Here is a 17,384-nt window from a genome sequence, read left to right as displayed (position 1 = left end):
AGAGCCTTCCCCCGTTGCACTCTCGCCAGCCTCACTCATTTAGGATTTTCTACGCAGATTTTTAACTCTGCTGTCTTCGGCACAGGCTGCCCACTCTCCCGTAACTCAGGAAAACACCTGCACCCAATTTTCCAAAGCTCCCCCTGTGAAGTACCAGAGGCTTTTTTACCACAGAGCTCCATGAGATAGGCGGAGACAGGTCATCTGTACAAGTGAAATGGTTTGCTTATTTTATTAACAGGCGAAACTCCACCCAAGATTCCCCGACCTCTGACTCCAAACTTTTATCACCCTAGCATAAGCTCTAAGTGCGTTTAAGTCACATTAACTGTCAGGATGCCGCTGGATACGTTTTGGTCCCGCCAGGGCCGGCCCGGGACCCACGCCGCTAGGGGGCGCCAGCACAGCGGCGGAGGTCCCGGCCTCGCTCGCAAGCGTCAGGTCAGTGGACTCGCTCCAGTACACTGCCGCTAGGGTGCCCTGCTCTGGGACACACGGGCGGCCTGAGGTTCTGCGCCGCGCGCGGCGCAGCAGGCCAGTGCAAATCTTGCAGAAGCCCTTGCGGAAGTGCTTGGAGACCAGCGCAGAGACGATGGGGTTGACGCAGGAGTTAGCTTAGGCGACCAAGAGCGAGTGGATGCGCAGCGCGTAGGTGGCGCGCATTAAGTGGAAAGTGGCTGAACCACATGCAGAGGATAAGCGCATGGTGAGGCATCCAACAGAGGCAGAAGAGCGTTGCCACGATGATGATCATGCGCGTCACCTTGCGCTTGGCGCGCGGGGCACCCGAGCGGATGGCCACAGGGTTGGCCACGCGCCAGAGGTAGTGCAAAGTGCGCTCGTAGGTCAGGCTGAGCACGAGCACAGGAAGCAAGTAACTGAAGACAAAAGTGCAGAGGTCCATGGCACATTGTCGAGGCGAGCTCCACGCTGGGTGGCACACGGTAAGGTTGGCCAACCTCGACTGGCGATAGTAACTCAGGTAGGGTCTAGAGAAGAGCAGCGAGAGACCCCAAATAAGCCCGATGGCCGCCAACGCGTTTTGAGGTGTGCGCAGCTCACGGGAGTGTAGCGGATAGCGGATAGCCAGATACCTCTGGGTCAGGCCAGGAAGGGAGACATTGGTTTAGCGGGCGGATTCGCGGGTGCAGGCCCGGACCCTTGGACCTCGAATCTCACACCAGCTCTCTAGGAAGGTCCTTAGCGCACGGTCACACCACTCACACACACACACATGGAGGACGACCCAGTGCATTCCAGACACTCGAAGCCACGTCTAGATATGGGGCAAGATCCGGCAGCAGGAAAGGAGAGTGTATAGGCCATTCATCTGCTCCTCCCGGGACACGACCACAGTCAGACTCCACCCGGGAGGGCACCCCAAAGGCTGAACTGACTTTTGGGCTCCGGAAGTCTGTTATTATCCACCAGTGACGGTGCCCGGCTAGGTGGGACCCAGGCGCCTTGAGGCTCTAGCAGACAGCCTTAGAGACACCTCAGGCAAGGCACGGCAAGGAAACTCCTTAGAGAAGCCGAGGCTCTGTGGGTCCCACTAACGATCTTGGCATCGTCACACTCTGCGCTCAGTGGCACAGGTGTATGGGGATTGTGGCCTCACCTCGCTGTGTTTTCGGAGGAGGTAGTAAACACGTAGGGGCGGAGGGGGCGGGGAGATACCGTAGTCAGACCCGGATTTACTCCCCAGGAATCATCCAGGCGTCCTTCTAAGCTCTAGCTTGGCTTGGGGAATGGGCGAGTTCGGGCGCACTCCTCTCCCTGACCTTGACCCAGGCCTGGAGTGGGGTGCAGAAGGGGCGGGACCAAGCTAGGGGCCCTCAGGCGTGCTCGCTTGGACTTTGGCAAAGGCCCCCCGCGAAGGGCTGAAATTTCGTAGTACGGAACAGAGTCGAGTGCGACAAGCAAACACCGGCTTCAAGGCTAGCGAGGGGGTGGCGCCTGAATTTGACAGCTTGAGACCGCTGGCTTCCCGCACATGATTATTAGATGGACGACTCTGAGCAAGTCATTCAAGAAAACTCGGTCTCGGCTGTTACGTAATTGGGCCCAGTAATCCCTCCCAACCCAGCCTCACAGGTACATTGAGACTCAAGCGAGACCAAGTACAGGAAAACGCTTTCCACCCAGAAACGCTGCGCATTGTCGGTTGCCGGCGCTCCAGGCTGCAGCCCCCCGAGGCCACACCTAACAGGGGACACTGCGGTCCCCCGTTCTTACTCTTCTTTCTCCAACACGCCGACTTGTACAATCCTTATCTACTCTCTGCGTGACTGACCCTTGGGCTGCCAGGGCGCTTGCTTGTCCGAGGAGACGACGGCCAGCGTGAAGCCGCTGGCATGAACGGTGAGGAAGGTAAGAAAGTGCACGGCTTTGCAGAGCAGCGAACCGAACACCCAGCGGTCCAAGGTGTAGGGGTCCGGAAGGGTACGCAACACAAAAGGAAACATAGGTCAGCCACGCCCAGGTTGAGGAGGAACAGGTAGATGGTGCTGACCGCCCGGCCGCCGCGCACCAGTGTGTTGCCCACGGTGCCCACGAGAAAGATGAGCGCGAATAGCATGAGCACGATGACCGCCTCAGGCTGCCAGCTGCCTCCGTCGCCCGCCTCGCTCGCGTCCTCGACCCCTGGACCACCCGAGCCATTCATGATGACGCCAAACTCGAGGCTACCCGTGTCCCTGCAGCGATCTGGGTCCTGGTGAACGCGCAGCTCCCGTGGCTTCAGCCGCTGCAGACTCCGCGAAACTGCGGGCGGAGGGAGCCAGGCGGAGACTTGAGCTGGGGATAAGGCTGCCCTGGAGTGGTGGGGAGGAGCGAGCTGCTGGTAAGGATAGGATGGTACCCCCAGGCGGATGGTCGCGAAGGAGAGAAGGACTGTGGAGTGGCGCTGGCGCGTCTCAGACAAGGCACAGGCAGCCCAACCAGGGGGCACAGGACCCTTTGGCGTCGTCGGCACGCTCCAGGCCCGGAATGCCTGTTGTGCCCCGCTGAGCGGCGAACTGACGTCTCCGGGAGAAGTAGAAATGGTGGAGGGACCGATCGCAGGGACCCACGTGTGTACCGCGCTGCCAGGAGCGCTCGCCCGGGACCCCCCACGCGCCCTGGCGCTTCCCTGAAGCCTGATGGGCACGCCGGACCTCCCCGTGCTGGTTAGGGGATGTCCTAGAAAGATTTCGGGGCGTGTGCTAAGAGGTGGTAATGAGGAGATGACAAGGGGCTGAGGCAGATTTGGGGGAGGGGCTCAGTTTCCCAGAATTAGTAAGTGGGACAGCCCTGCCATGTGTTCCACTCCTCTTTCTATTTGTAATTTCCAGGAGCATCATGCCTCGCAGGAGAGCTCAGAGACCCCAGAGAGTCTGGTAGGAATGAGGGAACTTGTTCAGCTTCGTCTCATTCCCTGCTCTCCACCATTGAATGTTTCTCCCTCCAATTCAATTCAATAAATAATATTTATTGGACATCTCCTGTGTGTCAGGTTCTGTCCTTGGCATTATGCCTCAATTTTTTCAGCTGTACCATGGGTAATAACACCCTCTCAGAGGACACTAGTAAGAATGGAATGAAATGTGTCTGAGAGTCCTGAGTCCAGTTTGTTGAATCTGAATGAATCAAATTCTCTTCTTACCCTAAACAGATATCCAAGGGAAAACTTAAATACAAAGTAACAGCGTTCCACACACCAGCAGTATTTTCCTAGAGGGCCAGGAGGGTGTTTAGGTTGCAATAAAACTTAAATATTTGTTTTTAATTTTGACCTATTAGTCATCAAGCCTTTGTGGCATAGAACCCTTACTGTTTCTATAGAATTTAACCCCCACCCCACCCCAGTTCACTGGATGTGAAAATCACTACCTTCTGCCCCTGTAGTTTCATCTCTGCTGCACCTTCCCCTGCCCTGTTCATTGGCTTCCAGTCAACACCATTATATTTCCTCTTCCCCCCAAACCCCCAGGATCTTAGCCTTAGGAGCCCAGCTACTTGGTCATGTGGGTAGGACAACCTTATTCACATCCTGTCCTGCCAGCTTTTTCATTGAATAGAAAGATAACAACAGTTCATATTTTATGAGATACTTGTCATTCTTTTATTTAGTAAGTATTCGTTAAGCACCTACTCCTTTCCAGGCACTGTTCTGGGTCCTTGGGATCTACCAGTGAGCTCTACAAAGGTCAAGGCCCTCCATGAGCTTCCCTTCTAGCAGGGGAGGTGCACAATAAACATAACTAAAGTAAGTTATTCATCTATTACAAGCTCATAAGTACTTGCAGGCAAAGTGGGTCAGGGTAAATGGTGATGGTGCAATTTAAAATGGGGTACTATTAAAAATTTTTTTTTTTAAAAGAGACAGCCTCTACAAAATGTGATATGAGCAAGACATCCACGAGAAAGCCTAAAAATCAATAAATAAAATATAAAAAAATAAAAAATAAAAACAATAAAATGGGGTTGTCAGGCCAGACCAGGTAGTGGCACAGTGGGTAGAGCATCAAACTGGGACACAGAGGACTCAGGTTTGAAACCCTGAGGTTACTACCTTGAGTACAGGCTTGAGTGTGGGATCATAGACATGACCCCATGGTCACTGGCTTGAGCCCAAAGGTCACTGGCTTGAGCAAGGGGTCACTTGCTCTACTATAGCCCCCCACCCCTGTCAAGGCCCATATGAGAAAGCAATCAATGAATAACGAAGGTGCCACAACAAAGAATTGATGCTTCTCCCTTCCTATCTGTCTGTCCCTGTCTGTCTGTCTGTCTCTCTGTCACAAATAAATAAATAAAATGGGGTGGTCAGGCAGACCTCATTTGGAGAGTGACATTTGAGCAAAGACTTAAAGGAGCTGAGGGAGCTAAATTAGCAGATATCTAGGAGAAGAGCCTTCCAGATAGAGAGACTAGCCATTACCAGCCCTCCAGCAGACACGTGCTCAGATGCCTCAGCAAGGAGGCTGGGATGGCTGTGCTGAATGAACAAGAAGGAGGTTGGAAGAAAAAGAGGTAAGAGGCATAGCATGTAGGGATTTTTTCCCACTGTAAGGACAGTGGCTTCTAGTCTAAATAAAATGAGGAGCCACTGCAGAGTTTTCGCTAAAGGTCTTACACAATCTGACTTACTTAAAAAAAAAAAAAAGGAATTAAAATATTTCTCACCTACCATTCAATTTACTCATTTAAAGTCTTTTTTTTTTTTTGGCCTGACCTGTGGTGGCGCAGTGGATAAAGCGTCGACCTGGAAATGCTGAGGTCGCCGGTTCGAAACCCTGGGCTTGCCTGGTCAAGGCACATATGGGAGTTGATGCTTCCTGCTCCTCCCCCTCTCCTCTCTCTCTCCTCTCTCTCTCTCCACCCCCTTTTCTAAAATGAATTTAAAAAAAAAAAAAAGAAAAAGAAAAAAAAAGTTTAAAGTCTTTTTTTTTTTTTTTTGGCCAGGTATTATTTAATATTTTTCATGAATATTTTATTTTATTTATTTATTTTAAAGATTTTATTTATTCATTTTAGGGGAAAGAGAGAGAGAGAGAGAGAGGAGGAGGAGGAGGAGAGGAGCAGGAAGCATCAACTTCCATATGTGCCTTGACCCGGCAAGCCCAGGGTTTCGAACCGGCAACCTCAGTGTTCCAGGTTGACACTTTATCCACTGCGCCACCACAGGTCAGGCATTTATTTTTTTTTTAATTTTTTTTTATTTATTCATTTTAGAGAGGAGAGACAGAGAGAATGGAGAGACAGAGAGAGAGAGAAGGGGAGGAGGAGCTGGAAGCATCAACTCCCATATGTGCCTTGACCAGGCAAGCCCAGGGTTTCGAACCGGCGACCTCAGCATTTCCAGGTCGACGCTTTATCCACTGCGCCACCACAGGTCAGGCCAGGTCAGGCATTTAAAGTCTTTATTTGGTTTTCAGTACATTCACAGAGTTGTACAACCTTCACCACAATCAATTTTAGAGCTTTATCATTCCTCCTCAAAGAAACTCTACCCTTTAGCCATCAGCCTCCAATCTCCACCTCTACTCTAAATTCTAGGCAACCACTACTTTCTGTCTCTAAAGATTTGCCTATCGTGGATATTTCATATAAATGGACTCATACAATATGTAGCATTTTGTGTGGCTTCTTTCAGGTAGCATAATTTTTTATTTTATTATTATTATTTTTTTTTTGTATTTTTCTGAAGCTGGAAACGGGGAGAGACAGTCAGACAGACTCCTGCATGCGCCTGACCGGGATCCACCCGGCACGCCCACCAGGGGCGAGGCTCTGCCCACCAGGGGGCGATGCTCTGCCCCTCCGGGGCTTCGCTCTGCCGCGACCAGAGCCACTCTATCGCCTGGGGCAGAGGCCAAGGAGCCATTCCCAGCGCCCGGGCCATCTTTGCTCCAATGGAGCCTCAGCTGCAGGAGGGGAAGAGAGAGAGACAGAGAGGAAGGAGAGGGGGAGGGGTGGAGAAGCAAATAGGCGCTTCTCCTATGTGCTCTGGCCGGGAATCGAACCCGGGTCCCCCGCATGCCAGGCCGACGCTCTACTGCTGAGCCAACCGGCCAGGGCTGGGTAGCATAATATTTTAAAGACTCATCTATGTTGTAGCATATATTAGTACTTTATTGCTTTTTATGGCCAAGTAATATTCCACTGTATGGACATACATTTTCTGTTTATTAATTTATTTGTCAATGAATATTTGGAAGACTTACTTTATTAAGATTTATTTTTGTGGTAAAATACATAAAACATATAATTTACCATCTTAAACACTCATAAGTGTGTCGTTTAGTAGTGTTAATTCTATTTACATAGTTGCACAGCCAATCTCCTGAACTTTTAATCTTGCAAAACTGAAACTCTATACCATAACTCCCCATTTCTCCTGCCTTCAGCCCCTGGCAACCACCATTCTTTCTATGAATTTGACTGCACCAGATACTTCATATAAGTGGAATCATACTGTATGTCTTTTGTGACAGGCTTACTTAGCACATTATTTTCAAGCTTCACCCATGTTGTAGCATGTGTTGGAATTTCCTTCCCTTTTAAGGATGAATAATATTCCACTGAATGGATATTCAAACCACATTTTGTTTATGCCTCAAGGGCCACTGGGTTGCTCCCATCTGTTGGCTATTGTGAATAATGCTGCTATGAATGTCAGTGCACAAATACCTCAGTCCTGCTTTCAATTCTTTTGGATATATACCCAGAAGTGAAATTGCTGGATCTTATGGTAATTCTTCAATTTTCTGAAGAACTATCATACTGTCTTCCACAGTGGCTGCACCATTTTATGTTCATGCCACAAGTCTATCACAGGTCCAGTTTCTCCACATCCTCACCACTGCATGTTATTTTAAGATAGTAACCATCTCTCTTCTGCGAGAAGAAACGACGGCCGCCATCGGCCCAACTGGCGGTGGTGAGGGAAGAGGTGCATAATGGATATGAAAGCCTCTGCCGAAGACCATGATTTAGGATGGGAGCTCAGTATACCGGAAAAGGTGGAAAAAGGCAATACCAAGTGGGTGGACATAACTCAGGATTTTGAAGAAGCTTGTCGAGAATGAAAGTTGGGAGAACTGCTTCATGATAAGCTATTTGGTCTTTTTGAAGCCATGTCTGCCATTGAAATGATGGATCCCAAGATGGATGCTGGCATGATTGGAAACAAAGTTAATTGAAAAGTTCTCAATTTTGAACAAGCTATCAAGGATGGCACCATTAAAATTAAAGACCTCACCTTTCCTGAATTGATAGGAATAATGGATACATGTTTTTGCTGTTCGATAACATGGTTAGAAGGCCACTCCTTGGCACAGACAGTATTTACGTGCCTTTACATTCATAATCCAGACTTTATAGAAGATCCTGCCATGAAAGCTTTTGCTCTGGGAATCTTGAAAATCTGTGACATTGCAAGGGAAAAAGTAAATAAAGCTGTTGTTTTTGAAGAGGAAGATTTTCAGTCAATGACTTATGGGTTTAAAATGGCTAACAGTGTGACAGATCTTCGCGTTACAGGCATGCTAAAAGATGTGGAGGATGACATGCAAAGAAGAGTAAAGAGTACTCGAAGTCGACAAGGAGAGGAAAGAGATCCAGAAGTTGAACTAGAACACCAACAGTGTTTAGCAGTATTCAGCAGAGTGAAATTTACTCGAGTGTTACTGACCGTGCTTATAGCCTTTACTAAGAAAGAGACCAGTGCTGTTGCAGAAGCTCAAAAATTGATGGTTCAAGCAGCAGATCTTCTTTCTGCCATTCATAATTCATTGCATGATGGCATCCAGGCCCAGAATGATACTACAAAAGGAGATCATCTGCCTGACCTGTGGTGGCGCAGTGGATAAAGTGTCGACCTGGAAATGCTGAGGTCGCCGGTTCAAAACCCTGGGCTTGCCTGGTCAAGGCACATATGGGAGTTGATGCTTCCAGCTCCTCCCCCCCTTCTCTCTCTCTCTCTGTGTCTCTCTACCTCTCTCTCTCCTCTCTAAAAATGAATAAATAAAAAAATAAAAAAAAAGATCTACTTTAAAAAAAAAAAAAAAGGAGATCATCCAATTATGATGGGGCTTGAGCCCCTTGTTAACCAGAGGCTCCTTCCACCCACCTTCCCTCGATATGCAAAAATCATTAAAAGGGAAGAAATGGCCCTGGTCGGTTGGCTCAGTGGTAGAGCATCGGCCTGGCGTGCAGAAGTCCCAGGTTCGATTCCCGGCCAGGGCACACAGGAGAAGCGCCCATCTGCTTCTCCACCCCTCCCCCTCTCCTTCCTCTCTGTCTCTCTCTTCCCCTCCCGCAGCCGAGGTTCCATTGGAGCAAAGATGGCCCGGGCGCTGGGGATGGCTCCTGGCCTCTGCCCCAGGCGCTAGAGTGGCTCTGGTCGCAACAGAGCGATGCCTTGGAGGGGCAGAGCATCGCCCCCTGGTGGGCAGAGCGTCCCCCCCCCCCCCCGGTGGGCGTGCCGGGTGGATCCTGGTCGGGCGCATGCGGGAGTCTGTCTGAATGTCTCTCCCCGTTTCTAGCTTCAGAAAAATACAAAAAAAAAAAAAAAAAAAAGGAAGAAATGGTCAACTATTTTGCAAGATTAATAGATAGAATAAAAACTATCTGTGGTCAATTTAACAAATTTACATTGTATCCTGGATTTTTTCTGTGAGTTTAGTGAACAATCACCATGTGTTCTTTCAAGATCTCTATTACAAACCACTTTTCTGGTGGATAACAAAAAGGTCTTTGGAACTCATCTCATGCAAGACATGGTGAAAGATGCACTTCGGTCATTTGTCAGTCCTCCGGTGCTTTTCCAAAGTGCTGCCTATATAACAATCACCAGGCTATAAGGACTGTATCGACTCCTTTGTCACTCACTGTGTTCGGGTAGGGGCAGGTACAGAGATACCTTTTGATGCCCTCTTACTACAACCCTCAGGAACCACAGGCCTGGCTGGATTAAACTATGACCCCCATCTCGGAAAACAACAGATGCCATTCTGTAGTCTAATTCAGATCCATGGGCATAATCGGGCTCGACAGAGAGACAAACTTGGTCATATTCTTGAGGAATTTGCTACCTTGCAGGATGAGGCAGAGAAGGTTGATGCAGCTCTTCACACTATGCTGTTGAAACAGGATAGTGTTTGGCCTGTTTAGGTACCTGGGTCCTTTACCACAACCTCAGAATTATGATACAGTATCTTCTGAGTGGCTTTGAGTTGGAGCTCTACAGCATGCATGAGTACTACTACATATATTGGTACCTCTCTGAATTCCTGTATGCGTGGTTGATGTCGACACTGAGTCGTGCCGACGGCTCTCAGATGGCAGAGGAAAGGATAATGGAAGAGCAACAGAAGGGCTGGAGCAATAAAAAAAACAAAGAAAAAGAAGAAAGTTCGCCCTTTGAGCCGAGAAATCACAATGAGCCAGGCCTATCAGAATATGTGTGCTGGAATGTTTAAGACCATGGTAGCATTTGACATGGATGGCAAAGTCCAGAAACCCAAGTTTGAGCTTGACAGTGAACAAGTTCGGTATGAGCACCGATTTGCTCCATTCAACAGCGTAATGACACCACCCCCAGTGCACTACCTGCAGTTCAAGATGTCAGACCTCAATAAATACAGCCCTCCTCCTCAGTCTCCAGAGCTCTATGTGGCAGCCAGTAAGCACTTCCAGCAGGCAAAAATGATACTGGAAAGTATCCCAAACCCAGACCGTGAGGTCAATAGAATTTTAAAGGTTGCCAAACCCAACTTTGTGGTTATGAAGTTATTGGCAGGAGGACACAAAAAGGAATCTAAGGTTCCTCCCGAATTTGATTTCTCTGCTCACAAATATTTTCCTGTTGTGAAACTTGTCTGAGACGGAAGGAGACCAAAAAGGGGTAAAATCTACTTTCCGCTTCTCCTCTTAGAGGATCCATCCATCACTTACCACATAACATGAAGTAAAATGGATTCTTGCATAACCACCCATTATAAGGAATTCTTTCAGTTTGACAGCCTTATATGATGTGAATGAAAACTGCTGTTTTAAAGTGGTTCGTTATGTCCATGGATGAAGCTGGTCTTGGTGAATGCATTGACAAACGTTATATGGTTTTATTACAGATTTCATCATGTCTTTTTTTTTTTTTTTACAGAGGCAGAGATAGACAGGGACAGACAGACAGGAACGGAGAGAGATGAGAAACATCAATCATCAGTTTCTCGTTGCGACTTCTTAGTTGTTCATTGATTGCTTTCTCACATGTGCCTTGACCGTGGGCCTTCAGCAGACCGAGTAACCCCCTGCTGGAGCCAGCGACCTTGGGTCCAAGCTGGTGAGCTCTTTGCTCAAACCAGATGAGCCCGCGCTCAAGCTGGTGACCTCGGGGTCTCGAACCTGGGTCCTTCCGCATCCCAGTCCGAGGCTCTATCCACTGCGCCACCACCTGGTCAGGCCATAAGTCATTTTTTATGAATGGAGTAAAAATAGTGTTTGTAAAGGTTAATAAACTTCTTGACAAAAATGTACTACCGGAGATGGAAAAAAAAAAAAAGATAGTAACCATCTGGCCCTGGCCGGTTGGCTTCGTGGTAGAGCGTCCATCGGGCTTGTGGAAGTGCTGGGTTCGATTCCCGGCCAGAGCACACAGGAGAAGCGCCCATCTGCTTCTTCACCCTTTCCCCTCTCTTTCCTCTCCATCTCCCTCTTTCCTTCCTGCAGCCAAGGCTCCATTGGAGCAAAGCTGGCCCAGGCGCTGAGGGCAGCTCCATGGCCTCTGCCTCAGGCGCTAGAATGGCCAAGGGCCGCAAGGGAGCAACGCCCCAGATGGGCAGAGCATCGCCCCCTGGCGGGCATGCCGGGTGGATCCCTGTCGAGAGCCTGCGGGAGTCTGTCTGCCTCCCCGTTTCTAACTTGGGGGGGGGAGGATAGTAACCATCCTAATGGGTGTGAGGCAATAGTTCATTGTGGTTTTGATTTGCATTTTTCTTCTGATTAGTGGTATTGAATAGAGACTTACTTTAAAATGCATCAGTTGGTTTAATCTTCGTATTAACCGTCTTAATTGATCATCCCCATTTCACAGATGGGGGAAAAGGTATAGACGGAGAGGAAGTTATTTGCCCAACATCTCCTAACCAATAATAGTGGAGCCAGGATTGGAGCGCAAGGACTCAGACTCCAGAGCCCGTGTGCCATATTGCAGAGCCAAGATCCATAGTCTCCTTCTCCTTAACTCTCTCTCCTCAGACTGCTCGCCCCCAAATCCAGAGAAGGGCACATATCCCCAGCAGTCATCAAGTTCCTCCATCGGTACTTACTAACTCCACCAGCGCTTACTCTGGTCCTCGCTTTCGCAGGCTGTTCCCTCAAAGGAGAGCTGTTTCCTTCCTCTAGAGGGGCACTCCATCACTCGAGTCCCCGTGGAGGTAGATACCTCGAAATTCAAAGTCCTTAGCCACCCGCTCCCAGCCTCTGTGCGCGGGATCCTTCGTGCAAGGATTCAGAAGGTGGGGTTCCATCTCCGGGTCCTCAGCCCTTGGTGTACGGGAGGTGGGGTTGCCCCGGAGAAGACCTCAACGGCTATGATCCCCTCTGCGCCTGAGAATCCTCAGCCCAGTCCTCCACGATTCAGGATGGGGAATCCGAGTCCACGCGCAGCGGAGCTCCAGCGAGTGGCTGCTGCCTGCGGGAAGGGCAGCGGGCGGCGGAGTCCGTCGCTATCCCATCAGCCCGTCCTGGCAGGTCCCTCTGTCTCCCGCCGCGGTCGTCACGCCTCCTCTATCCCGTCCTGCTCTGCGGCGCTGGGCAAGATGGCTGCTGAGAAACAGGTTCCTGGCGGCGGCGGCGGCGGCGGCGGCGGGAGTGGCGGCAGCGGACGCGGTGCCGGAGAAGAAAATAAAGAAAACGAACGACCTTCAGCCGGATCGAAGGCAAACAAAGAATTCGGGGATAGCCTGAGTTTGGAGAGTATCCTACACTAATCAGGCCTAACTTGGAATGACTACGTGTCGATCTGGCGGGCCGGAGGCGGGAGTGGCATCGGTCCCCGCAGGTCCTGGCCAAGAGAGGCCACGGGTTGAAGTTTCTTTCGCCCCTACTTTTTGACAGAGTTCCAGGGTCTGTGTTTTGAGCGGTGTTTCCTCGCATTTTTTTTCGTTCTCCAGCTGCGGAACGTCCTTTTCTTTCAGGCGGCACCGGGGCATTGGGCACGTTTCTGCACTTCGCCGGCAGTTGCCCAAGTGGTGGGCTGGTGGAGGCGGTGACACTCTACCCAACCCACCGAGCTCCGGCTTTGGTACCTTCAGTCACAGAACTGGGGGGGGGGATTTCAATCTTGACATTTTGGCTTAATACTTTTGTCGGAGAATGAGTAGTAAAAATTACGGTTTGATGTTCTGGAAGTGAAGGCAAAGAGTGATTGCTCTGAGAAAAAGCTTGATGCCCATTTTGAATGTCAAAATGGTAGCTTTTTAGCATCATTTGAATCGCTTTCTTAGTAGATCTGCAGGCATTTTGTTTTGAGAGTTCAGATGAGCCGGAGGAACTGATTTCTAGTTTACATCAGGGTGTAATCATAACTGAATGCTGATGACACTAGTTTGTGCTTTTTGAAATGAAGTAACAAAAGAAGAAAATGTAGCTGAATTTCTGAAATGACACACTTAGCTTGACATCTTAATGTAGTTAAGTTTTCCGGGGTTGGAGTTTTACTTTTTGAACTGATGGTATAGTTCTAAGTGGATGTTAGGATGCCTTTATTTTACTACGGACTTTATATCTCCTTGTCCCCTTTTAATTATTGAAATAGTCCTTTGGGGATTCAATATTTTAAAATACACTTGTAAGATTCTTAAAAAGGAGAATTTGGTCAGGGCTTTTTCTTTTAAAAGAAAAACTTCAATATTTTTTATGCAAACTGTGGCCTAGATTGGTTGGCATGTGCTAACCATAGGCTCATGCAGCATCACAGCTGTTAAGAAAATTTAGATTTGGCAGCTGTAGGAGGTTATGCAAATAGAGAAGTAATACAGGTCACTTATAGCCTGAATCTGCTTGAACAAATAAATTACTGTGTCTACGTGTAGATCAATGGGCACCACCCCAGTTACAGTCTATATTTAAAATCCAACAACTTAATTTAAGCTGTTGGGTTTCAATAACTTTTAATGGCTAATGCCCTCCTTTTTTCTTTTTTAAATTCATTTTAGAGAGAGGAGGTGGGGGAGGAGCAGGAAGCGTCAACTCCCATATGTACCTTGACCAGGCAAGCCTGGGGTTTCAAACCAGCGACCTCAGCGTTCCAGATTGATGCTTTACCAACTGCGCCACTATGGGTCAGGCTTCCCTCCTTCTTTCATTTGAAAGTGGGAATAAAATGTGTCCATAAAGTCATGGTGCACTTTTGACCGGTCACAGGAAAGCAACAAAAGATGATAGAAATGTGAAATCTGCACCAAATAAAAGGAAAACCCTCCCCGTTTCTGTAGGATGATGACGTAATGCCGTGTATACAGTGGAGCAGCCCACGGCCATGCCAGTCGAGATGTGGACGGTACAGAGGAAAGTTCAATGTGTTCTGTGGCTCGCTCAATTCGAATCCGTGACCAAAGTACAACATGAATATTGGCGAGTTTATAACGAAGCGCCACCACATAGGAATAACATTACTCAATGGGATAAGCAGTTGAAGGAAACTGGCAGTTTGGTGGAGAAACCCCATTCTGGTAGGCCATCAGTCAGTGACGAGTCTGTAGAGGCTATACGGGATAGCTACCTAAGGAGCCCTAAAAAATCTGTGCGTGAGCCCACATTGAACTGCACTGAATAGGTATGAAACTGGGAGAGTTTTCCTTTTATTTGGTGCAGATTTCACATTTCTGTTGTCTTTTGTTGCTTTTCTGTGACCAGTCAAAAGTGCATCATGACTTTACGGACACACTGTATAATAAATAGTTAAGGAAATCAACCTTTCTCTGTACTTAGTCCTGTCCTGTGGCAGGATGGCTATTGAAAATGGTTACAGTCTTGGCTGGATAGCTTGGTTAGTTAGAGCATCGTCCTGGTGCACAAAGGTTGCAGGTTCCATCCCCAGTCAGGGTACATACAGAAATGAATCGATGTTTCTGCCTCTCTCTCTCCCCCTTCCTCTCTCTCTCTAAAATCAATGAAAGAAAGAAAGTAAATGGTTATAGGAGGTTTCACTAGTTAATGTGCTAAGTATTGCAGAAATGTTTAATATGCTGTGGTTTGAATTAAGATTTTTTTTATTGCTTGATTATTTTAGACAGAGAAGGGGGAGAGAGAAAGAAAAGCATTCATTTATTGTTCTACTTAATTGTGCATTCATTGGTTGCTTCCTGTATGTGCCCTGACCGGGGATGGAACCTGCAACCTTAGTGTCTCCGGACAACTCTTAACTAACTGAGCAAACCAGTGCTGTGGTTTGATGAAAATGTAAACTAATGGAGACTTTTTTTTTTTTTTTTTACAGAGACAGAGAGAGAGTCAGAAAGAGGGATAGACAGGGACAGACAGACAGGAACGGAGAGAGATGAGAAGCATCAATCATTAGTTTTTTCTTGCGACACTTTAGTTGTTCATTGATTGCTTTCTCATATGTGCCTTGACCAGGGGGCTACAGCAGACCGAGTAACCCCGTGCTCAAGCCAGTGACCTTGGGTCCAAGCTGGTGGGCTTTTGCTCAAACCAGATGAGCCCGCGCTCAAACTGGCGACCTTGGGGTCTCAAACCCGGGTCCTCCGTGCGTCCCAGTCCGACATTCTATCCACTGCACCACCGCCTAGTCAGGTGGGGAACATGTTTTGATTTGGGTTCTACACTGTAAGCTTTTCCTTAATCTTGGCTCTAGTTCTGCAGATTATTAAGGAATCCCAGCAGCAGCATGGCTTACGGCATGGAGATTTCCAGAGGTACAGGTTAGTATCATGTGCAAGATATGTAGATAATTTTGGCATTTTCAAACTTAGTTTTTCTTTTTTTTTTAAAAGATCATTTATTTATTTTAAGACTTTATTTATTCATTTTAGAGAGGGGGGAGACAAAGAGAGAGAAGGGGGAAGGAGCAGGAAGCATCAACTCCCATATGTGCCTTGACCAGGCAAGCCCAGGGTTTTGAACTGGCGACCTCGGTCGGTTTATCCACTGCACCACCACAGGTCAGGCCAAGTTTAAAGTTTTATAATGAATAAAAGGAGCCAAGTATTTTATCCATTTTGCCTTATAATATTGCAGATACAGTGGAAACTTCTGCTGAAATTAATAAGCAGTTAATGATACTCTTTTTTTGTGTGTATGACAGAGACAGAGAGACGGACAGATAGACAGGAAGGGAGAAACTTGAGAAGCATCAATTCTTCACTGCTGCACCTTAGTTGTTCATTGATTGCTTTCTCATATGTGTCGTGACCTGGTGGCTACAGCAGAGTGAGTGACCCCTTGCTCAAACCAGAGACCTTGGGCTCAAGCCAGCACCATGGGGTCATGTCTATGATCCCACACTCAAGCCAAATGAGCCCATGCTCAAGCCAACAATCTTGGGATTTCAAATCTGGGTCCCCAGCATCCTAGTCCGACACTCTGTTCACTGCACCACCATCTAATCAGGTGGTACTCTTTTTTTTTTTTTAGTTTTTTACAGAGACAGAGTCAGAGACAGGGATAGACAGGGACAGACAGACAGGAACAGAGAGATGAGAAGCATCAATCATTAGTTTTTCGTTGGGCATTGTGACACCTTAGTTGTTCATTGATTGCTTTCTCATATGTGCCTTGACCGCGGGCCTTCAGCAGACCTAGTAACCCCTTGCTGGAGCCAGCGACCTTGGGTCCAAGCTGGTGAGCTTTTGCTCAAACCAGATGAGCTGCACTCAAGCTGGCGACCTCGGGGTCTTGAACCTGGATCCTCGGTATCCTAGTTCGATGCTCTATCCACTGCGCCACCACCTGGTCAGGCTCATTTTTTTTTAACAATTATATTGTGTAGTCTTGGTTAAACTCAAAGATTTATAGTATTTAAACATATAAGGGGAATTTCCATCATTATAATTTATTGGTAAACTTTTATAATAGCCTTTAAGTTGGAAAACATTTTGTATGAGTCTAAAACATATAGTAGATGCCTAATGTGTCATTCGGTGCAGTACTATATTGTACATGGAGGCTTTGGCTACCTGATATTTTAAAAAATATTACAACAGTCTGCGTCCCAGACTGACTGTAAGGAATCAGCTATATGCTGAAGGGTTAGCAGCACTGGCAGAATGAACAGGTCTTGAGAGTGTTAGGGATCCAGTGGGAGAAGTGGCAGGACCAGAATGTGTCAGCCCCGTAGGCCAGGGTACCCTGTGCAGGCGTCCAGCCGGGTGCGGGGGAAAGCCACTGAAGAGTTCATCAGGAGACTGTTAGGACTTGATTTGTTGTTCATTATTAAGCTTCCAAAACAAATGTAGACTTGATAGTATATTTAACCCATCACACATTTTTTACAGTGATCAGCTTTTTGCCCATTTTGTTGCATATGTTCCCACTCCTTTTTTATTTTATTTTTTTCTTTTTTCTTTTTGTATTTTTCTGAAGTTGGAAACTGGGAGGCAGTCAGACAGACTCCTGCATGCGCTTAACCGGGATCCACATGGCATGCCCACCAGGGAGTGATGCTCTGCCCATCTGGGGCGTGGCACTGTTTCAACCAGAGCCATTCTAGCACCTGAGGCAGAGGCCATGGAGCCATCCTCAGTGCCTGGGCAAACTTTGCTCCAATGGAGCCTTGGCTGCGGGAGGGGAAGAGAGAGACAGAGAGGAAGGAGAGGTGGAGGGGTGGAGAAGCAGATGGGCCTCTCCTGTGTGCCCTGGCCGGGAATCAAACCTGG

At 48.0% G+C, this 17,384-nt stretch overlaps 2 protein-coding genes and 1 pseudogene across 3 annotated transcripts in view; 2 read left to right on the top strand and 1 right to left on the bottom strand.

The window, feature by feature from the left end:
- Positions 1-324: 324 nt before the first annotated feature.
- Positions 325-3,433, bottom strand: GALR2 (galanin receptor 2). Its single transcript, XM_066381906.1, is given in 4 exon segments — positions 325-660; positions 662-1,094; positions 2,317-2,431; positions 2,434-3,433. Coding segments are annotated over 4 exon segments (1,116 nt in total). The 5' UTR covers positions 2,666-3,433.
- A 4,009-nt stretch (positions 3,434-7,442) lies between these two features.
- On the top strand, positions 7,443-10,590 carry LOC136403022 (N-alpha-acetyltransferase 35, NatC auxiliary subunit-like; annotated as a pseudogene).
- A 1,698-nt stretch (positions 10,591-12,288) lies between these two features.
- SRP68 (signal recognition particle 68) overlaps positions 12,289-17,384 on the top strand; it is a 46,890-nt gene continuing 41,794 nt past the window's right edge. For both annotated transcript variants that reach the window (XM_066381261.1, XM_066381260.1), the window contains exons 1-2: positions 12,289-12,462; positions 15,365-15,431. In XM_066381261.1, the coding sequence (XP_066237358.1) occupies positions 12,306-12,462; positions 15,365-15,431 (224 nt within the window). In that variant the 5' untranslated portion in view covers positions 12,289-12,305. The remainder of the gene's footprint in view (positions 12,463-15,364; positions 15,432-17,384) is intronic.

Source organism: Saccopteryx leptura, chromosome 4 (assembly GCF_036850995.1).
Source record: "Saccopteryx leptura isolate mSacLep1 chromosome 4, mSacLep1_pri_phased_curated, whole genome shotgun sequence".
Taxonomy (NCBI): Eukaryota; Metazoa; Chordata; class Mammalia; order Chiroptera; family Emballonuridae; genus Saccopteryx; species Saccopteryx leptura.
Note: the sequence above shows the minus strand (reverse complement) of the source record. Positions and strands in the feature narration are given on the sequence as shown.